The sequence below is a fragment of the Bos grunniens genome, chromosome 28 (genome assembly GCF_055505025.1).
Source record: "Bos grunniens cultivar Pamir isolate PY7600 chromosome 28, Bosgru_T2T1.0, whole genome shotgun sequence".
Taxonomy (NCBI): Eukaryota; Metazoa; Chordata; class Mammalia; order Artiodactyla; family Bovidae; genus Bos; species Bos grunniens.
In genome coordinates, this window is record NC_141192.1 from 36,956,215 (window position 1) to 36,979,071 (window position 22,857).

Sequence of the window (22,857 nt, forward strand, 5' to 3'; positions counted from 1 at the left end):
GCAGCACCAATCTATAGTGATACTAAGATGTCTAGTGGTTATCTGGGACCAGGAGTGGGGCGGGCCACACAGCAAAGGGACCAGAGGGAACTTTTGCGAGTGACGGCAACTTTTTAAGTCTTGAATGGACAGATAGTGATACCCACTTATTCCTTTGTTAAAACTCATCGAACTGCTAAACGGAAGTGTGCGATGTAGTTTGTAAATTGTATTTCACCAGGGTTAGTGAAAAACAAAACAACAAAACACACAGGGCGTGTACTCCGGAAATACAGTGGCTGGCCCCAAGCTTCAGGATAGTGGTAGCCAACATTTTATTTGCAGAGCGGCTCGCGCTGCGATCAGTAGGTCATCTGATGAAATTCTCAGCCTGTTTTCATTTTATAGAGGAGATACCGAACTCCGAGAGATGAGAATTCAGTGTAGCTCACACAGCCCAAAGACCCTAGAGCGGGTATATCAACCCAGGCTCTGACTGCATGGTTCAGTTTTAACCACTGCACCATGCTGCCGGTATGTAGTAAAAATCTGGATAAGTATGTTGAATGAAAGATTCCTGCTGCTGCTGCTACTGCTGCTGCTGCTAAGTCACTTGAGTCGTGTCCGACTCTGTGCGACCCCATAGACTCCTGCTAAGGAACGTCAAAGATCACAAAAGGCCCAGTCAGAAACTGAGACCCAGCACCGAGCCAAGTACAGACCTCAAGCCTCCAACAGATCAGGACCGCGCGGCGGAGGGGCGGGGCTTCGCCGCCTGGGGGCGGAGTCATCGTTTCACTTTCCGGCAAGCTTGTACCTCTTCTCTTGCCGTAGTGCCTGAAACCGGAAGTTCGCGCGAGGCGTGCTCTACATTTCCGGCCGAGAGCTGGGCTTCTTGGTACCCATGTGGGAGCTGCTGTGAAGATTCATTGGCTTCTGAGTCCAGTCCAGAGTCGAGCTCTGGGTGAGCAGGGGCTGTGAGTCGGGGCGGTATGCAGGGGAGGGTAAGATGTCCTCGGCTTTTCGAGTCTCCGCGGAGTTGGAGCTGAGAAACGCTTGGCGCGGCCCTCGGGGATGTCATTGTCTATTATCGCTGTTGCTTTAGGGTTTGCACGTTTGGCGTCTGGGGGTTCCTGGACAGCAGGTGATGTGTCCGCAGCCGCGCTGAGTGCGGAGGAAAGTTGCTTATACGTGAGACATTTGCTGTTTGCCCGTTACGCCGTCTTACTATTTTGTAGAGGGTTCTCACGGTGGATCTGTTTCTTAACCTGTGTTTTTAGAAGTCTGCCAACGTGAACGATGACGTCCTTAGCGCAGCAGCTCCAACGACTCGCCCTCCCTCAGAGTGACTCCAGTCTCTTATCTAGAGATGAAGTTGCCTCTTTGTTGTTTGACCCCAAGGAAGCGGCCACCATCGACAGAGACACCGCCTTTGCCATTGGTGAGCTGCCTTTTAACTTAGGAAAAGCCCTGGGAAGCTTGCGTTACCCGGATGTTGCTGTGTTTTCTGATCCGCTCTCTTAGCGGTTTGTAACTTGCTAACTCGACTTATGTTGTTAAGGGAAAGAGAATGGCAAATAACTACGTTCTAGATACATAAAATGTGTATAGGTAGCCGTATCTGAATTTCACACCAAGGTTGGGGGGAGTCATCTAAGGTGTAGAAAGGAAGAGGCTAGAAGCAGAGGTTAGGGGGTCAGGGAGGGGTCTTCCAAGGACTGGCCTAGTTATTGTACTGAAATTGTATTGGAAAAAAAGAAAAAAGGCCCCCTGCCTGGAGGTACTTTTTCTTCTCCTTGGTGAGATGAAATTTATTTTTTATGTTGGATAGAAATCTATGTTTGGGACTGTATTATTCTAAAAGAGAGAGTGTTAGAGAAAACTAAAACTGTAAAAGAAGTGCGAGGTGAGTTTACTTGCTAAGAATTGTTAAATAAACTGGAGTTTTCCTAGGATGCACTGGCCTGGAAGAGCTGCTTGGAATTGATCCTTCCTTTGAGCAATTTGAAGCACCGTTGTTCAGCCAGCTAGCAAAAACCTTGGAGCGCAGCGTTCAGACCAAAGCAGTGAACAAACAGCTGGATGAAAATATTTCATTGTTTCTTATTCACTTGTCTCCTTACTTCCTGCTGAAGCCTGCACAGAAGTGTCTGGAGTGGTTGATCCACAGGTAGCAAATGAAATTACAGAAATAATTATGGGATGATAACATTGATGTTTTTAAGTAATGAGAACATTTATTAATTTAAATATTGAGATAAATATGGTTTGTATTGGGTGAGATAAGCATGTCCTTCTATGTTGAACTCATTTTTATTGATAGTGAAAAGTAAAACTACTTTTTAGAAGATCTTGAGTAAATAGTCTAACCTCATTAGTTCTAAGGGGCTTATGTCACTTCGCTATTACAAATTGCTACTGCATATTTGGGGCAATGAGTGTTATTGAACTTCTTGCCAAAATAACAAAAATGGTGGCTTGGGAAGAGAATAATAACTTAAGAAAAGCAATAATAGCTAATGTGTATGGAACACTTTACACCAGGCCGGATGGTAAGCATATATGTGTTACCTCAGTGCTTACAACATTCCTCTGGGGGAGGTGCTTCTTTTTTCCCTATTATACAATTGAGAAAACAGGTGTAGAAAGTTAAGCTGGCAGAGCCACATGACTGGTAAGCGGTGATATAAATTTGTTTCCAAGGCCTGATCTTTCATCTCCTTTTGAAATTGTCTTAAGTTTACTCAGTTTATTTTCTCATTTATTTACATCACATTGGTATCACATCATAGTTAATACATTTTTTCCTTATGTATGTTTTAAAAGTAGAAAGGCTTCCACTTCATTAACTGGAGGCATGGGGTTAAGGGAAGCCAGTGAGTCACTGAGAAAACATAGTTTAACGTGGGTCTTCTGATTATCACATCATTAGATTCTTCAGACAAAAAAAGAGTCAAATTTATACTATTTCCCTCTGTCTTCTAGCATTTAATTTCCCCCAAATAGATCATTATTGTAAGGAGTACTTTTTGCCTTTGGTTTTGTATTTATTTATTCATGTAACTTATTTATTTAGCAAACATTAAGTTCAATACCAGGATAAATATGCTGCCCTTTCTTACCATTGTGAAATAAATGCCACAGTAAGGGTGTATACAAGGTTTTGGGAGTGTATGGTGATGCCTAAAGTAGTTGAAGAAAGTTTCACGGAGGAAATGATGTCTTGGCTAGTACTAAAGCCCTAATACAGAACTAATAAAAGGCAAGAGATATGGTGCTATAAGAGAGAAGGGATAGGAGAGCTTAGACAGAGGGATCACTTGGCTGGGAGAATTAAGAAAAACATCTTGAGAAAGAAGCCTGGAAAGGATTTAGATCTTAAAGGCTGCTGCTGCTGCTAAGTCACTTCAGTCGGATCTGACTCTTTGCGACCCCGTAGACGGCAGCCCACCAGGCTCCCCCGTCCCTGGGATTCTCCAGGCAAGAACACTGGAGTGGGTTGCCATTTCCTCCTCCAATGCATGAAAGTGAAAAGTGAAAGTGAAGTCGCTCAGTCGTGTCCGACTCTTAGCGACCCCATGGACTGCAGCCTACGAGGCTCCTCCATCCATGGGATTTTCCAGGCAAGAATATCTTAAAGGCTAGAAAGGATTTAATGAATCTGACAGAATTAATAAAACTCTTATGTTAATTAGGTGGCATGACCAATATCAAGTTTTGTAAAATTCATGGACAAATTCAATATGCTTGTAATTACATAATTTTTTTATTCAAAGAAGGCAATATGATTTTGTATGTAATTAGTCTTCTGGTTTTAGGATCATGATATTAATAGTCAGGTAAACTGAGGAAACAGCTGTGGAAGGTGGACTTTGGAGAACAGAGAGGAATTGAGTGTTGCCTAGTTGACCCAGTTTGGTTTTCTGTTGGTTTGACTGCAGTGATCCCAAAATCATGTTAATGTAATAAGTAGGTTTTTTTAAAGTTGAGAAAAAGTGAATGGATGTCAATTTTGATATTGAATATTTAAAAATATTACTGCATAAGAATTGGCCAACCCTATTGAATACTTTAATGCCTGTGCTTTAAGTGTGCTATACCTTGCTTCTAGTTTTATCGTTGTTTTAAGTGGGTTCAGGTCACTGATGTACCATTTGGGCACGTAAGGAAATATATGCTTGTAAGTTTTGTATCAGTTTGAATTGTTTGCTTCTTTTTTCTCCAGGTTCCATATCCATCTTTATAATCAAGATAGCCTCATTGCTTGTGTTCTGCCATACCACGAGACAAGAATATTTGTGAGGGTTATACAGCTTCTAAAAATAAATAATTCAAAGCACAAATGGTTCTGGTTATTACCAATTAAGGTATGATTGTTGAATGACATGTATCTGTATTAATTGCAAGGCTTCATAAAAGGTATTTGGAAAAAATAAAGCCATTGGTGTTCCTAAGAGTACACCAAGTATTACCTCCATCACTTTTATTTCCTAGCTTCCATTTGAAAGTATGGTAAAACAGCTGGCTAGTATGAATAATAGCTGGCTTTTGTTTGGTATGTGATAGTAGAATAGGCAGTTTGTATTTTATTATCTTTGATTCTCACACAAAAAAAACTTTTTACAGATGAATAACAGGCTCAGAGAATTAAGTTACTCACCAAAGTTCAAGCAGCTCTAAAGTGGCAGAGTCAAGATTTGAATCTAGATCTGATTCTAAAGCTTGTCTTTCCATTATACTATGCTGTCTGGCATTTAGAATTTTGGAACTGAAAAGCTTAAAAAAGCCAGGTGAAGAAAAGCATAAAATACTTAGAAAAAGTAAAAAAAAAAAAAAAAAAAAGACTTGAAGGACGTCAGGAAATTATTATTGTGAAGAAGATGCTAAGAATTAATTTACAGATAAATAATAGGATGATTGCCTTACAGGAAGGCTCTGGCTGAGATCAGATAGTGTAATTTTGTAGGAAAACAACTGACTTGCCATTACCACCTTGTTTGTAACTATAGTAAAGAAAGTAGATGTATGTTGTTAGCAAGAATTTTTTAAATGTTGAGTGGTGATTTGGGCCAGCAGGCAGCAAATGGGATGAAAGTAGGCTAATAGGCTGTGACCTTGGGATGAGTAACTTTCTGGTTGATGTCAGATCGTCCATGATCAGAATAGTAAAGAGAAAGGAATGGGAATTTTAATTAAAGAAGAAAAGAATTTGGATGTAAAGCATTTAAAGAATATTCAGGAAGAGAAGGCCAATCTGTTGTAAAGCCTATCAAACTTTTACTCATTTTGCTAGTAACATTATTTTTTTCCCTAATCTACACACAGACCCTGCTGTTCTCTAGACACACTTGTTTCGGGTATCCAAACCACACTTATCTATTACAATTTGCTGCAAATTATCTTTTCATTGATCTATTCAAAATTTGTTGAGCACTTATATGTGCCATGCCCAGTGCTAGGTCGTGGGAAGAGCAGTATAAGTTGACTGGGTTCCTGGTCTATTTCTGTTACTAGTGTTACTGTAAAGCAGTGACAAAACCATACCCCATTGACTGAAAAACCAAGTCTAAATGGTAGAGTTACTAAGAACCTAGAGAATCTGGATTTAGATAAATACATATCAAAATGCAACACATGATAAGTAACCATTTTTCACTGAGTACCTCCACACACATTGCTGGCCCTTCTCTTTTGAATTTCTTAAGTTTGCACAATTTTATATGTTAATCTCTTCTTTACCACCAGTTATAATGGAAGACTATATTTTGTATTAATGAACTGTAGCAGTTTGAAGCTGTTACTTTGGTAGGTACTTAAATGATGAGTTGGTGAATTATCCTTAGTTAACAGTTGGTTCTTCCTGTCTGTAACAGCAATCTGGAGTGCCCTTAGCTAAAGGAACTTTGGTTACCCACTGCTACAAAGATCTTGGCTTCATGGATTTCATTTGTAGTCTGGTGACAAAATCTGTGAAGGTGAGTAGTAACACTGTTTCATGAACGTGTGATTCCATTAGAAGGTTGTTTCCTCGGCCTGGAGAAAGCAAATGGCCGTTTGTAGTAATAGTGGGACTTTGAAGAAGTGCCTTTTGTTAAGTGATCTCCTCTTTTCTTCATCTTTCTGATGAGCAGCTTGATCAGTCTTTCATCATCAAAGCTGTTTTTCTGCAAAAATAAATTATTGTCTTCCTTACCAAATTCTTTACAATGACTGTTTAAACAAAGACACCATCTAAAAATGTCAGAAAGCTTGTTTATTCTTGCCATGTTTAATTGAACTGTTAAATGTATTTGTCTAATATGGTAAAATTAGTGTCAGCCTGAAGTACTTGAGAGCTATAAATATTTTTATACTTATATCTCATTAGCTTTTCACTCCTGAATGTGTTTGGTTTGTGGTTTTTGTTCCAGGTTTTTGCTGAGTATCCTGGGAGTTCCAGTCAGTTGAGGGTGCTCTTAACTTTCTATGCCTCTACCATCGTGTCTGCTCTGGTGGCTGCCGAGAACTTATCCGACAATATAGTTGCCAAGCTGTTTCCATATATTCAAAAGGTTTGGCCCTGCTTATGTGTAAAATAGATTATTTTGTACTGGAAGAAATTTTCTTGCTTTTGAAAATTTCACTTAGGCATAAATGTTTTTACATTGGCAGTTTATTTCAGATGGTTTATGAAATTTAATTTTTAGGTAAAAAAGATGACTTCTTAAAAACTTAGCAGAGTGGAATCTTGGTTAGGAAGCTCCTTAAGAATGAACGTTGGGGACATCCTGACTGGTCCAGTGGTTGAGATTTGGCCCTCCAACCCAGAGGGTGCAGATTCAGTCCCTGGTCAGGGAGCTAAGATTCCACATGCCTTGTGGCCAAAAAACCCAAAACAGAAGCAATATAGTAACAGATGTAGTAAAGGCTTTAAAAAATGGTCTAAATCAGAAAATCTTTGAGAAAAAAAAAAGAAAAAGTGAAATTGTTTTTAAAAGAGAATGAATTAGAAAATTTCTTCAAGGCAGAGGCTCTCTTTTCATTCCTTTTGTATTGACTTCTTGATGTTTCTCCTGCCTGAGTGCCTCATAGCCTCCTGCCTTTCCAGGTCCCCCATAGACGAACTGCAAAAGCCCCCCCACCAGAGTCCCCAAATTATTGTCTTTAATCAGATACTGTTTTGTTTCTGAAGTCTCCCTTACACAGGTGGATGTTTGCAAATAAAAGAAGACTCCTTTGCTCCTTTTAGCATGTGTAGTGGATGTTTGAGTTAGGAGACCTTCTGAGATCCCTTCTGTCATCCGAGAGTCTTGTCTCATTTCCATGTCCCCTCAGGAAAGGGGGCCAGCATCTTGATTTTTCACTTCTGAGGAGTGTTGACTCTCAGTGTGCATTAGGTTGTATTCATCTCTAATTTATGACACTTGGAATTTGTCAAAGTAGAGTAACATTTTCCAGTAGGCTAAAATAACATAGTTTGTCGCTTTTCCTTATATTTTAAAAAATATTCAGGGATTGAAATCATCTTTACCAGATTACAGAGCTGCAACATACATGATAATATGTCAGATTTCCGTGAAAGTGACCATGGAAGATACCTTCGTTAACTCCTTGGCTTCACAGATTATCAGAACACTGATCAGAATTCCCTCTCTGATCAAGGATGGATTGAGTTGCTTGATAGTGCTCCTTCAGAGACAGAAGCCAGAGAGCCTGGGGAAAAAGTACGTACAATTGAATTGTGAATGATGATAATTGGAGGTGAATGAAGTTATTTTGAGTAGTTTTTTTCAAAGGATAAATTTTATGCTATTTTTAAAAATTGCCATTCATTGTCTTCTAACATGTAAAGTCAACATCTTACGTCCTTGTTTCTTCAAAGGCCATTTCCACACTTGTGTAATGTTCCTAATCTTATTACACTACTTCATGGGATTTCTGAAACATACGACATTAGTCCTCTTCTGCGGTACATGCTTCCCCACCTGGTCGTCTCCATGATTAATCAGATTACAGGTAAATGGTTTTACATGTTGTGTCCAAAAACTTACTTTCTCATATTTAATTTTCTTAAGATAAAATCACACCCTGGTTAATATCTTTTAGATATCTAGAGTTTTCTGCTGTCCAACTCTTTTTGTGTAATTTGTCTGTTTTTCTGACATGAGAAACATTTAGGGTGGGGAGCAGATTGGTTGAAGGGAGAACCTTGTTAATTGAGTAATACACTCAGTATTTTTTTAAATTAATTTTTATTGAAGTAAAGTTGCTTTACAGTGCTGTGTTAGTTTCTCCTGTACAGCAAAATGAATTAGTTATAACTGTACCTGTATCCTTTTGGATTCCCTTCAGGTTACCACAGAGCATTAAATAGAGTTCCTTATGTATACAGTAGGTTCTCATTGGTGGTGGTGGTTTAGTTGCTAAGTCGTGTCTGACTCTTGTGATCCTGTGGATTGTAGCCTGTCAGGCTCCTCTGTCCATGGGATTCTCCAGGCAAGAATACTGGAGTGGGTTGCCATTTCCTTCTCCAGGGGATCTTCCCGACCCAGGAATCGAAAGTGGGACTCCTTCATTGCAGGCAGACGATTTACCAACTGAGCTATGAGCGAAGCCCAGGTTCTCATTCAATTCAGTTCAGTCGCTCAGTCGTGTCCGACTCTTTTCGACCCCATGAATCGCAGCACGCCAGGCCTCCCTGTCCATCACCAACTCCTGGAGTTCACTCAGACTCACGTCCATCGAGTCAGTGATGCCATCCAGCCATCTCATCCTCTGTCGTCCCCTTCTCCTCCTGCCCCCAATCCCTCCCAGCATCAGAGTCTTTTCCAATGAGTCAACTCTTCGAATGAGGTGGCCAAAGTACTGGAGTTTCAGCTTCAGCATCAGTCCTTCCAATTAGTTACCTGTTTTATACATAGGGTCAGTAGTGTGTATGTGTCAGTCCCAGTCTCCCAGTTCCTCCCACCTGCCGCCTTTCCCCCTTGGTATCCATACATTTGTTATCCATATCTGTTCTATTTCTGTTGCAAACAAGATCATCTATACAATTTTTCTAGATTCCACATGTATGTGTTAATATACAATATTCGTTTTTCAGACTTTACTCTGTGACACCCTCTAGATAGTACTTTTTTTTAATATGTGTTCTTTTACATGTTTCTACATGAAAAAAGATGATGGAATTACTTTAAAATAGTTAAAACACATTGTTGAGTCAAACTTTCCCTTTTCATGTAGATATTTAATAAACTTTAGTGATTCCTTTATAATAAATATCTAGTTGCCCGAAAAAGTTTTTCTCTCTTGAGTCATTGAAAATATAAGATGAAAAATCTCATGTGTGAAAATCCAGATTTAAAAAAAGCCCAGAAGTTAATTAGAAGGTGATTATTTGCAGTATATGTTTTTCGCCTTTCAATAAATATGGAAAGACAAGGAAGACATTCTTGGTGCTGTTGCTACTAGACTAAGAAAGACGTTCTAAGAAAGTTGTCTCTAAAGTTACATCCATTTATTGGAAAACAAGGTTTACTTAACCCAATCTCAATTTAAACATGAGTTTTAGAAACATGACTAGCACAAAAGAAAGGGTACATTTCCTGTTCAGATGGTGAGTAATGAAGTCAGGGCCAACATTCATTCTTACATAATGGAAGATGACAGCTCTTGCTTCAGTAAGGAGGCATTGAGATGAAAGTGTAGCCTGTATTCAGGTAGTTTATTGAAGTGTAGATTCAGGTCCCAGCTCCACCGCTTGTAATGTGGCTTGGGGAAAGACTGTATTCTTTGGACTTCTGTTTCATTAATGAGAGAGGCATGATAGTACTTGTTTTTAAAAAATTTAGAGGATTTCAAGTAAAGGATAAATGAGAGTGATGTATACAAAATGATTTTAAAAGATACAAATGACCAAATAGGTGAAGTAAACTTGAAAATAGGTATAAAGCTGGATGTGGATATATGTCTTAAAGTTATTCCTGTAGAAAGATTTTCTGCTATAAAAAACCTAATAGCATGCACATGCAAAAACATTTTTCTCCAGTCAATTTTAATTTGTTATGTATGCTAAGGAGAAGAAACTGAAGAGATGGATGGTCAAGTCTATAGGAGACTCTTAGAAGCCATACTTACAAATATATCGCTGAAGAACAACTTAGACCATTTGTTGGCTGGGTAAGCTCTTACTTTTGACATGCTTTTGATATTTGTATTTCTGTGGCTAAGTATACTTCTCAGGGTTGGTTAACAGTTTTCCAGTATCCCTTTATAATGTATTTTTTGCTTTGTCCATGTTCATTTAATTGTAAGTACTTAGTCAAGTGATTGTGGCAACAGAAAAGAAGTAATTTCTCTTGTTTATCTTTAATGTATATATGTGATCATGCAGAGTTAATAGTGAAGATAAATTTGGGTTATATTAAATGTAATTTGTGGTTGTTTAAAATTTCCTCATACTAAGTGGACCAAAATGCAAGAAACAATATATCACAGTTGGTAATCAGTAAATGTCATTAAGAAACTTAAACCACTAAGTAAAGATAGTTGAGAGTCTCCCGTTTTCTTTTCTTAGTAGAAGGGCAACTTGATACAATGAAAAGAATGTAGTCATAGTAGTCAGAAAAAAAGTGGAGGTGTTAGTTGCTCAGTCACTCTTTGTGACCCCATGGGCTATAGCCCGCCAGGCTCCTCTGTCCATGGAATTCTCCAGGCCAGAGTACTGGAGTGGGTTGCCATTTCCTTCTCCAGGTGATTTCCCAACCCTAGGGATTGAACCTGGGTCTCCTGCAGTGCAGGCAGATTCTTTACCATCTGAGCCACCAGGGAAGCCCAGACATAAGTTAAATCCTTCCTCTTATCACCTCCAGGCAAGTAGAGTAGTAAGTTCTGAAGGTCAGGCTGTGTGGATCTGGTTTTGTCATTGTGTATCGTTGGGCAGGTACCTGTCTACAGGGTGTGTTATTTATTTGTGCACCCTGCTCCCATGTTGGCTTGTGAATTAAATGAGGTTAAATATGCAAAGTACTGTTGAGAGCTTGGCTGTGGATTCAGACAGGGCTTGAACACTGTGCTCCACTTTTTATGATATAATAGTGCTCACTGGAGAAGGAACTGGCAACCCACTCCAGTGTTCTTGCCTGGAGAACCCCAGGGACAGGGGAGCCTAGTGGGCTGCCGTCTATGGGGTCACACAAGAGTCGGACACGACTGAAGTGACTTAGCAGCAGTAGCAGTGCTCACTGAGTATTGCCTCTTGTTGCTCTTCTTGTTTAACTTCAGGCAAATTAGAAGACTTCTTAGTCCGAGTTTTTGTACCCGTAAAATTAATCTAATTTTTACCCTGTGGAGGTCTGACAGAGATAATACATTCTAAAGCACGTAGTATGTAGTAGGGTTCAATACATAGTAACTCTCATGCCTGCTAGTATTTGTTTTGTTTTGCAGCCTTCTTTTTGAAGAGTATATTTCATATAGTTCCCAGGACAAAGTGGATTCTGATAAAGTATCTTTGCTTAATGAACAGTTTCTTCCACTTATCAGACTTTTAGAAAGCAGGTAAGCTGTGTGTATATGTGTGTGTGCGCACTTATTAATGTGTACCTCTGGTTTTATAAAGAGATGATTTACAAGTTACTTAATAAAGTGAAGGAATTATAAAGGGATTGTTTTTCTTTTCTACCTTTCAGGAAGGGACAATTATAGGATTTAAATATATTTGAAATATAAGAGGGAATAAAGGTATGGGGACTATGGAGAGTATAATTTTTTATATAGACTGTTGTTGAAATAGTCATAATAACAAACTCAATTAGTGTCATTTGGTTTTACATATTCCGTTTGTCAAAAATTTGAGTCTTAATCTCAGTAATTTTTTAAAAAGTTAAATTTTTTCCTTTTATACCTGGATGGTCTGTGTAGTTAATAACTTTATTAAGAATAATGAACTGACTCTTTAATTTCATCCCAGATACCCCAAAACATTAGATGCTGTGCTAGAGGAACGCCTAAAGGAAATTACAGACCTGAAAAAGCAGGAGCTTTTTCACCAATTTATCTCTCTTTCTACAAGTGGAGGAAAGTATCAGGTAACTTTTTCTTCAGGGGATTTGTGACACGGATATTCATGGGATTATTTGAAGAGCTTGGGAAGGAAATTTGCTACTTCACTCCTCTGTTTGAGAAGTTCCATGGAGAGAGAAGATTTACTCAGTTTGCCTTAGTTACCAGAAGTAAGACTCTGAGGCAGGAATTAAGTAATTGCAGAAAGGTACAGTAATTTTTAAATAACTGTGAACCTGATGCTTATTTCAGGAAAAGTGTTATTTGGAAATTTTATGTCTAATGCTCATTAGCAATCACCAAAAGATGGCCTAACTTAGATTTCTAGAGATCCTTATCTTTCTCCTGCATCTTCACTTCTTAGCACAGCACCCACCAGCCACATGTGGCTATTTAAGTCATTGATTAGGAAAAGGGAAATAGATTTTATTTCATGATTATGTTCGGACTTCAGAAATTTTCTAGGGACAATTTGCCCCAAGTCTTTATGCTAGAAGTTAGACATTTATGTAGTTCTTATTGTTTGCCTTGAAAACAATTGTTATGAAGAGAAATGTGATTGTTTTGGTTTTTCTCTTCCATAATTAGACTTTCATCTTTAGTGGTATTTCATTTCCAGATCACAGGTTGATAGACTTCCTTCTTAGTCTAATTACATAAATAAATGAAGTTGTCAACAACTCCAGTGTCACATCATTTTCTTAATAGATGAAATGCAGTCCCTCTTAAGTGATCAATTTTTTTGATACATATTTTCATTTAGGTGCTAATACCCAGTGGTTTATCTTAGGTGTTTTTCACCTTGCCATCAGACATACATAAAGAACACAGAATCACTTCATAAGTTACTTCACTGATTTAAACCTACATATAGACACAACTATAAACGAAATCCCACTCCAGTACTCTTGCCTGGAAAATCCCATGGGTGGAGGAGCCTGGTAGGCTGTAGTCCATGGGGTCGCTAAGAGTTGGACACGACTGAGCGACTTCCCTTTCACTTTTCACTTTCATGCATTGGAGAAGGAAATGGCAACCCACTCCAGTGTTCCTGCCTGGAGAATCCCAGGGACGGGGAGCCTGGTGGGCTGCCGTCTCTGGGGTCACACAGAGTTGGACACGACTGATGCCACTTAGCAGCAGCAGCATACACGAAATCACAGCATTCACAGTACAGATTTTTGTATCTATTTACAAATCATACTGTGTTTTGGAGGCAAAGATCTTGCTTTACTCTTTACTTTTGGTTTACTTTACATTTTGCTTTCTGAAATTAGATGGTTATTGAATATGTCAGCGTGGTGTGGTTTTCTTTGATTCTTGATTATATGCTGCTCAGATTTAATGGTGAGATCATTTGCTAATTATGATGAATCCTATAGTTTTTAGCAGATTCTGATACCTCCCTGATGCTCAGTCTGAATCATCCGCTTGCTCCTGTGAGACTTCTGGCCATTAATCATCTGAAAAATGTCATGACAACACCAGAGGTTTGTGTCAAATAGCTTTGATTTTTGATGTTTTTATCCTTGAGATGAACAGTGTAATTCTAGAGTAAGAAATTGAAGTTACCACCTAGAATCAATATTGTTTAATTATAGAGGTAAAGCTAATAAAGCAGATGCGAGTTCATTGGACAAAGATTTAGGACCATACGTACTGGAAGCCACCATTTTTAACCTGTATATGTCCTAGCTGGTAAAGAATCCACATGCAATGTGGGAGACCTGGGTTCAATTCCTGGGTTGGGAAGATCCTCTGGAGAAGGGAAAGGCAACCCACTTCAGTATTCTGGCCTGGAAAATTCTATAGACTGTATAATCCAGGGAGTCGCAAAGAATCGGACACGACTGAGCGACTTTCATGTCCTAGTAGCAATTTGTTATCAATATGTTTCCACATTGCAGATGATTAGGTTAGCTTTAATTGAGAGTTTTTCAAACTGGTATTAGGGATGAATTTATAGAGGGTCACAAATTATCTGAGTTTTCAGTTTTGAAATTTGAATTTGACAGTCTTACTTAACATGAACATATTTGAGGATATCAGAATGATAGCTTTTGGGACCCTGTTCAGTTTTGGTACCTGCCAGTCTCATTTGTGTTTAAAATTTAAGTACAGAAGCTGACGTAATTTGTAAATAAAGCTTTTATGCCCAAATAGTATTTTACAAAGACTTTGCAGTGATTCGAGTAGAGTGGTATTTTCCAAACTTTAGTCATTCAGCCACATTTTTTTGCTGTATTAGCTTACAACTGATGTTATTTTGTAGCTTCTTTTAAATGGACTCACTGCTTTTCACATAGCCTTGATTGTTTGTTTTCTTAAAATATGGTGGATTGGGGCTTCCATGGTGGCTCAGTAGTAAAAGAATCTGCTTGCCGATGAAGGAGACTTGGGTTTGATCCCTGGGTTGGGAAGATCGCGTGGGGAAGGAAATGGCAGCCCACTTCCATATTCTTGCCCGGGATATCCACTGGACAGAGGAGCCTTGTGGGCTGCAGTCCATGGGGTCACAAAGGAGTCGGACATGATTTAGTGACTAAGCTACAACAATAATGGTTGATTTAAGTATTATATTTCTTTTTTTTTTTAACTTCTGATTTTGTTTTGGGGTATAGCCGATTAACCAACAATGTTGTAATAGTTTCAGGTACGGTATTATATTTCATGTGAACAGCTTAGTAATTCAGTATTTTTATAGGTTATGCTTCATGCAAAGTAAATATAAAATATTGACCATGTTCCCTGTGCTATGAATTAACTGCTTGTAACTTACTGAATTTATGCCTAGTAGGCTTGTACTTCTTTATCCTCTTCATCTGTTTCACATAGCTTTTACATCATGAGTTTGAAGTGCTAATTGTATGTACATTTTATTATAGTTAGTACAGTTGGAAATAAGAATGTGCATCTATGTAATATCTAAAATCACCTCATGCTCTACCGCTTGCATATTTGGGAAATTTTTGGACTAGAGAAAAACAGTAGGAGAAATTTCTTCACAGCACATAGCAGTGTGAACAGGCTGAACTCTATAAACTTGTGTCGTGGCCGTTAAAACCAGATTCATAGTGCACGTAGAATTTAATTTCAGCTAATCATAATTACTGCTTTAAATTTATTCACGACTGGTTTTTTTTTTTTTTTTTTTAGTTTTTTAGCTTTTAACTTACAACTTTATAAATATTTTGAAAATGTTCTAATTCAGATTTTTAAACGGTTATACTTACTTTTGAAAATGGTTGATCTACTCATATTTGAAAAATACTGCTTTGCTTGATTCATTCCTGATCTGGTACAAATTATGTTTCTTTCATAAATTGCTGGTAGATTTGTCTTACTGACTGGTTGGATAAGTAAACTCAATGAATACTGTTCTTTGTTGTAATAGGAAGATTTTAGTGAGTAGAATAAGAAAGGAGTTCCTGAAATCTCCTAATATTCTTGAAGTCATTCGCATCCTTCTTTTACTCTTAATCCAGTCCTACCCTGGATTTGTTAGTTTTTCAGTGAAGGGCAGTGTATACGTACGTTCAACTTACAGGCTTAGGTACTGTAATTGCAGTTAATGTCTGTCTTCGCATGCATTGATTTCCTTTCACTTCTCCATTAATGTCTGGACACAAGTAGGTTCTGTTCTCGAATTCCAGATTGAGCTATTGGGCTACTTGTTAGCTTTTGAGGAAAATTTGACATTATACTTTGACTTAGTTTTGTGGATTTGAAGGATTTTACTTTTTCTCTCCCAACCTTCCCTTCTGATCTACATTTTTCTTCTATAGGATTATTTACTTTTTTTTTTTTTTTTTTAACTACCTACAGGGAGAGCTATATTCAGTTGGGTTCAGTTCAGTTCAGTTGCTTAGTCGTGTCCAACTCTGCAACCCCATGAATCACAGCATGCCAGGCCTCCCTGTCCATCACCAACTCCCGGAGTTTACTCAGATTCACTTCCATCGAGTCAGTGATGCCATCCAGCCATCTCATCCTCTGTCGTCCCCTTCTCCTCCTGCCCCCAATCCCTCCCAGCATCAGAGTCTTTTCCAATGAGTCAACTCTTCGCGTGAGGTGGCCAAAGTACTGGAGTTTCAGCTTTAGCATCAGCCCTTCCAATGAACACCCAGGACTGATCTCTTTTAGAATGGACTGGTTGGATCTCCTTGCAGCCCAAGGGACTCTCAAGAGTCTTCTCCAACACCACAGTTCAAAAGCATCAGTTCTTCAGCGCTCAGCTTTCTTCATAGTCCAACTCTCACATCCATACATGACCACTGGAAAAACCATAGCCTTGACTAGATGGAGCTTTGTTGGCAAAGTAATGTCTCTGCTTTTGAATATGCTATCTAGGTTAGTCATAACTTTCCTTCCAAGGAGTAAGTGTTTTTTAATTTCATGGCTGCAGTCACCATCTGCAGTGATTTTGGAGCCCAAAAAAATAAAGTCTGACACTGTTTCCCCATATTATTTCCCATGAAGTGATGGGACCTGATGCCATGATCTTCATTTTCTGAATGTTGAGCTTTAAGCCAACTTTTTCACTCTCCTCTTTCACTTTCATCAAGAGTCTTTTTAGTTCCTCTTCACTTTCTGCCATAAGGGTGGTGTCATCTGCGTATCTGAGGTTATTGATAGTTCTCCCGGCAGCCTTGATTCCAGCTTGTGCTTCCTCCAGCCCAGTGTTTCTCATGATGTACTCTGCATATAAGTTAAATAAGCAAGGTGACAATATGCAGCCTGGAAGTACTTCTTTTCCTATTTGGAACCAGTCTGTTGCTCCATGTCCAATTTAACTGTTGCTTCCTGACCTGCATATAGGTTTCTCAAGAGGCAGGTCAGGTGGTCTGGTATTCCCATCTCTTTCAGAATTTTCCACAGTTTACTGTGATCCACACAGTCAAAGGCTTTGGCATAGTCAATAAAGCAGAAATAGATGTTTTTCTGGAACTCTCTTGCTTTTTTGATGATCCAGCAGATGTTGGCAATTTGATCTCTGGTTCCTCTGCCTTTTCTAAAACCAACTTGAACATCCGGAAGTTCATGGTTCACATATTGCTGAAGCCTGGCTGGAGAATTTTGAGCATTACTTTACTAGCATGTGAGATGAGTGCAATTGTGCAGTAGTTTGAGCATTCTTTGGCATTGCCTTTCTTTGGGATTGGAATGAAAACTGACCTTTTCCAGTCCTGTGGCCACTGCTGAGTTTTCCAAATTTGCTGGCATATTGAGTGCAGCACTTTCACAGCATCATCTTTCAGGATTTGAAGTAGCTCAACTGGAATTCCATCACTTCCACTAGCTTTGTTCATAGTGATGCTTTCTAAGGCCCACTTGACTCCACATTCCAGGATGTCTGGCTCTAGGTGAGTGATCACACCATCGTGATTATCTTGGTCAGGAAGATCTTTTTTGTACAGTATTTCTGTGTATTCTGGCCACCTCTTCTTAATATCTTCTGCTTCTGTTAGGTCCATACCATTTCTGTCCTTTATCGAGCCCATCTTTGCATGAAATGTTCCCTTGGTATCTCTAATTTTCTTGAAGAGACCTCTAGTCTTTCCCATTCTGTTGTTTTCCTCTATTTCTTAAGGAGGCTTACATTTTTGTTGTGAATGATTTTATGTTTTATTTTCTTTCATAATTTAAAAGAAAAACATGAACTTTTTTTGGCAGAGTGCATGTCATCATCCTTATAAAAACTATGAAAATTAATATGCTTAATTTTAACACTGCTGATGTCTAAGGCACTGTTTTAAGCATTGATATGTATTATTTGATCCTGTAGCAGCCTTTTGAGGGACGTACTGTTTGTTATTAGCCCTGTGTTATAGATGAGAATAATGAGGCTTAGGAAGGTTATGTAACTTACTCAAGATCTCATAGTTTGTCCAGTGGTAGAGCTGGGATTTCAACCTAGACAGTCTCGTTCTGTAATCTCTGCACTCCCAATATGTAGGTTTTCTCTCATTTTTACAAAATAAAAATTGCATTTCAATTACACATGTTATATTTTCAGTGGAAACTGGAAAAAGTTTGTACCAAACAATTATTCATCTAAAAAGGACTTCTAGAGATGGCCTGCTGCTAAGTCGCTTCAGTCGTGTCCGACTCTGTGCGACCCCATAGACGGCAGCCCACCAGGCCTCCCCCATCCCTGGGATTCTCTAGGCAAGAACACTGGAGTGGGTTGCCATTTCCTTCTCCAATGCATGAAAGTGAAAAGTGAAAGTGAAGTCGCTCAGTCGTGTCTGACTCTTAGTGACCCCATGGACTGCAGCCTACCAGGCTCCTCCGTCCATGGGATTTTCCAGGCAAGAGTACTAGTTCAGTGCAAATTCAATTCATGTGTGCTTAGTTTTGAATTTGCACCAGGGGCAGCAGAGCCTGTGTTCCTTGACTGGAATTCTGGAATGCCTTTCACAAAACCATACTTCCTTTCTAATTTAAAGTCTCGAGATTATAGCAACAACTAAATTAATTTTTCCCCATTGTTCAGGAGAGTATCGATGAGTCTTTCATAAAAGAAGCCATTTTAACCCGATTGGGTGATGACAGTGTGGATGTCGTTTTGTCGGCTGTAAGTGCTTTTGAGGTGAGTGACTTTGTTGTGCATGGAAGTGCATGTTTTGCTTGTCAATATTTACTTACCCTTCTCACATGAATCACCTCTAGGCAGGAATATATTTGTAAATTATTCTTTTTTGGAAATAGTTCTGTTGAGATCACAGACTTTTAATTGGGGAGAGCACATAGGAGTAGTTAGATTACACAGCTTTATATATCTGGAAGTTCTTTTAAAATGGAAAAGTGCTTTTTATTAATAGTAAATTCCCGAGGTTCATGGGAAATTGGCTCCTGAGTGCCACTTTTGAGAAACTGCTCACATACAACTTTTAAATTATGGGATTTTAAACTTGTAAATTTGGGATTCTTGGGAGATAAATTCTCTTTTTTTGGAGGGGATAAATTCTTTATAATTCATAATTTTTTAAAGTTTAATAAGACCATATTTGAAGCAAGTAAAAATTTACCCATGGTTATTTTTTTCTCTCTAGGTTTTCAAACAACACTTTAGTTCAGAAGTGACAGTTTCACATCTCCTGAATCTCTTTCAAAGAGCAGAACTTTCAAAAAATAGGGGATGGTAAGTATTTATATCTCCTCTTACAAATAAATTAGTGAAATTCTTGTATGAAGTTCACTTTTATTTGGATTTGTATGGGCCATAATATTCTCTGTGTTCGAAATTTTTCTTAATAAAATGGAAAAAGAAATATAATGTGTGACATAATGCTAAGATCTGGGAAGTAGGATGGGAGGCGACTTTAATTTTTTACTTTATATAATTTTGTGGGGTCTTTTTTTTTAACAATAATAATATACTTTATAACTAAAAACAAATACAAATACATTAAATAAAAAATAGACTCAGAGGCACATGACACTTTTTGTAATATTTGATGAGCTTTTACTATTTCATTTTTGGCATCTACGCTTTTTACATGGAAAACTGACTAAGCTCTTTAGAGAATGAGAGCGTGTCTTACAAGTTTTTATATCCTATGTAGTTGAACAGAACATAATATCTGTTCAGATATTATTTTTTGAACTTAAGAGTGAATCTTGGATTTCTAGTGGAGTTGAGACATAGTATAGTGTGATCTATGTTTTATGTTACAATTAATGATCTGTCAAAAAAAAATTGGGCTTCCCCTGTGGCTCAGCTGGTAAAGAATCCGCCTTCGATGTGGGAAACCTGGGTTAGATCCCTGGGTTGGGAAGATCCCCAGAAGGGAAGGGCTACCCACTCCAGTATTCTGGCCTGGAGAATTCCAGGGACTAAGTCCATGGGGTTTCGAAGAATCAGACACAACTGAGCGACTTTCACTTTCAAAAAAAATATGATTTGACAGAATTGATTTAAAATTCATGCTCCAAATAACCCCTTTGTTAGCATGGATTTTAAGTGATGTCTTGATGTTTCTTAGTAATGTATTTGGTAAAGAGACCAGGATTGTGTCAGTTGAGCTGGGAAAGTATAATGATGAGTTTTTGCTGAACTGAAGTCTCTAATGTATCTCAACCAAATGTGTTTATGTATCTTTTAGGTACAAGGTACTTGAGATGGCAGCAGGCATACTGGTTAAAGAGGAAGTACTGGGTGAAAACGATCAGTTGTCGAATCAGGTGGTGGTGCATCTGTTGCCATTTATGATCATCAACACTGACGATATGGAATCTGCTGAGATGAAAATGGCTGTTTATTTATCAAAATCGGGAATTTGCTCTTTGCATCCTTTATTAAGAGGCTGGAAAGAAGGTAAGAGATGAAGCTGTTTTTCAGAAAAAGTGAACAAGTGACCCTTAAAAGAAGGAAGATAATGACAAGTAAAAACGGACAGTGATTGTTACTTGAAATCGTTTATGTTACATGCCAGCAAGAATTTGGAAACTTTTTGCTAATATGAAAAGTATACTTTGAAAAGGAAGCTCACCCACTGATGAATTCTAAATTGTATGAAAAGAAAAATAAAAAGCACACCTTCACAGGAAGATTGTAAAACTTTTGCCTAAATTCCCTACTCTGCATTCAAGTGAATGCAGACACATTGATGACATAAGAGCCCCTGGTGTTTGATTCTTATATATGCATTCTTTTTTTTTTTTAAACAGCTCTTGAAAATGTGATTAAAAGCACAAAGTCAGAAGAACTAATTGGCGTAGCGAATCAGAAGATGATTGAGTTGCTGGCTGACAATATAAATTCGGGGAATCCCTCTTCAATGTTAAAGATGGTAGGTATGCTATTGAAGTCCACACCCTGGCTTTCCTTCTCAGAAGCTTTCTGGACTCTCAGTGGTTACTTTACTAGGTTCTTCTTTTATTTAAAATAACTTTTCCATTCTTGAGTACTTTGTTTTGTTTTAAAAATATATAGTGTTATTTAGTGTATCTTGCAGATGTTTGAAATCTTTAACATTTTGGAGAATTTATTTCATTGTGTTGTTTATTGGACCAGTAGGAATATAATGTATACTTTTTAATCTTTTTTCCTCTCATTTAAAGTATTAAAGTCATATTTTTCTTAAAAGAACAAAATATAATCTGAAAGAAATTTTCTTTTGCCTTAGTAAATAAACCTTTTAAAAACATAAAAACATTTATCTAGTTGGCAGGTGCAATTATGTTCATTGTAATTTCTCAAATTATTTTTATAATTAGAAGTCAATGCTTATTACTTTTTTAAGGTTTTATATTTATCATCTCTGAATATAGAACAAATGATACCCAGATAGGCAGAGGTTGAGAAAATTGTTTTTATGCAAACCGAAAGCCACCATTAATGGAGTTGGTTTATTTTTCAAGGTAGAGGATTTAATAGGTGTTGGAGAGAAGGAATCCTTTAGCTTGAAGCAGAAAGTGACTTTTCACGTAGTCATGGCTGTGCTTGTCTCCTGCTGTTCGTCCTTGAAAGAAACTCACTTTCCATTTGCAACAAGAGTCTTCAGTTTGTTGCAGAAAAAAATAAAGAAGCTTGAAAATGTCATTACTACAGTGGTAAGTAAGGAGTGCAGAGTCTCTGGAGAGTCGAATGTTGAGACCACTTTGTCAGTCACAGTAGAGCTGAAAATTGGAGGCTGAGATGCTGAGTCTTTGGATTCTAGGAGTAGAATATGAAGTGGCTTTTTGTAGTAGTAGGTAATGAATTAGGCACTCTCTTCCTTCTGCAGGAAATGTGATTAAGTAGTGGGATTTCAGGTTTGCGGTGTTTGTGTCTGATAATTGACTCTACTCTGTGTTATCTCTATTGGGCCATTTTCCGAGTTGTACTTAACTACATCTAGTGATAAGGAATTCACTAGATACATTACTGTTTGAATAATACTGTTTTGTTCTGTTGTTTACTAAAATAGATGTTTTGTATTATTTTTATTTGGATTTTGCAAGCATATTATTATCTTTGACAGTCTTACATATTGATATTTTTACCTACTACCACACCTTGAGGTTACAGAGTTTTTTCTTTTAATATCTGCCATAAATAGCGTCTTACAGTAGTGTCATTTTTATTTCTTGTGTTCCTTGTTGTAGGAGTTGCTCAACAAATCTCGTCTTTTTCACATTCATTTATACCCTTAGGATTTTATAAGTTCTATCACAGCCATTATAGCTAAATTTTTGTAAACTTTATAGAAATGAAGCTTCATATTTTAAAAAAGTGGCCCAGGGAATTCCCTGGTGGTCTCGTGGCTAGGACTTTGCGCTTTCACTGCTGGGGCCCAGGTTTGATCCCTGATCGGGGAGTTAAGATCCCACAAGCCATGAGGCTCAGCCAAAAAAAGATTAAACATAGTTCAGATGAGCCCTTCTTAACTTCTTTATTTTTTTGAATGCATGGTGACCTGGACTCTACTTGTTTCAGTGGTAAAGTATGGACAAATTGAGCATTTTATTAATGGATAGATAACATGTTGTTTTATATCTGATACCCTTTCTGAAAGTTTTGAGCATCTTTTTGGCTGTAGTAGATCCATGGACGGAGGAGCCTGGTAGGCTGCAGTCCATGGGGTCGCCAAGAGTTGGACATGACTGAGCGACTTCACTTTCACTTTTTACTTTTCATGTATTGGAGAAGGAAATGGCAACCTGCTCCAGTGTTCTTGCCTGGAGAATCCCAGGGACAGGGAGCCTGGTGGGCTGCCGTCTATGGGGTCGTACAGAGTTCGGATACAACTGAAACAACTTAGCAGCAGCAGCAGCAGCAGCACATTGAGCCAGTGAAATCCACCACCAGAGCCATTATCTTGAAAGTCTGGCTTTGAGTTATTTTACTTCCAA

General features: G+C 38.2%; 1 protein-coding gene across 2 annotated transcripts in view; it reads left to right on the forward strand.

The window, feature by feature from the left end:
• The first annotated feature begins 776 nt into the window (after nt 1-776).
• The window catches only part of HEATR1 (HEAT repeat containing 1), a 50,799-nt gene continuing 28,718 nt past the window's right edge, over nt 777-22,857 (forward strand). The window contains exons 1-17 of one of the 2 annotated variants that reach the window (XM_086382798.1): nt 777-943; nt 1,260-1,420; nt 1,933-2,149; nt 4,205-4,346; nt 5,853-5,954; nt 6,390-6,530; nt 7,471-7,682; nt 7,841-7,974; nt 10,032-10,134; nt 11,404-11,514; nt 11,927-12,044; nt 13,401-13,508; nt 18,515-18,610; nt 19,074-19,162; nt 20,127-20,338; nt 20,692-20,813; nt 21,385-21,576. In XM_086382798.1, coding sequence (XP_086238924.1) covers nt 1,279-1,420; nt 1,933-2,149; nt 4,205-4,346; nt 5,853-5,954; nt 6,390-6,530; nt 7,471-7,682; nt 7,841-7,974; nt 10,032-10,134; nt 11,404-11,514; nt 11,927-12,044; nt 13,401-13,508; nt 18,515-18,610; nt 19,074-19,162; nt 20,127-20,338; nt 20,692-20,813; nt 21,385-21,576 — 2,241 coding nt within the window. In that variant the 5' untranslated portion in view covers nt 777-943; nt 1,260-1,278. The remainder of the gene's footprint in view (nt 944-1,259; nt 1,421-1,932; nt 2,150-4,204; nt 4,347-5,852; nt 5,955-6,389; nt 6,531-7,470; nt 7,683-7,840; nt 7,975-10,031; nt 10,135-11,403; nt 11,515-11,926; nt 12,045-13,400; nt 13,509-18,514; nt 18,611-19,073; nt 19,163-20,126; nt 20,339-20,691; nt 20,814-21,384; nt 21,577-22,857) is intronic. The other variant, XM_086382799.1, reaches the window with a different exon arrangement.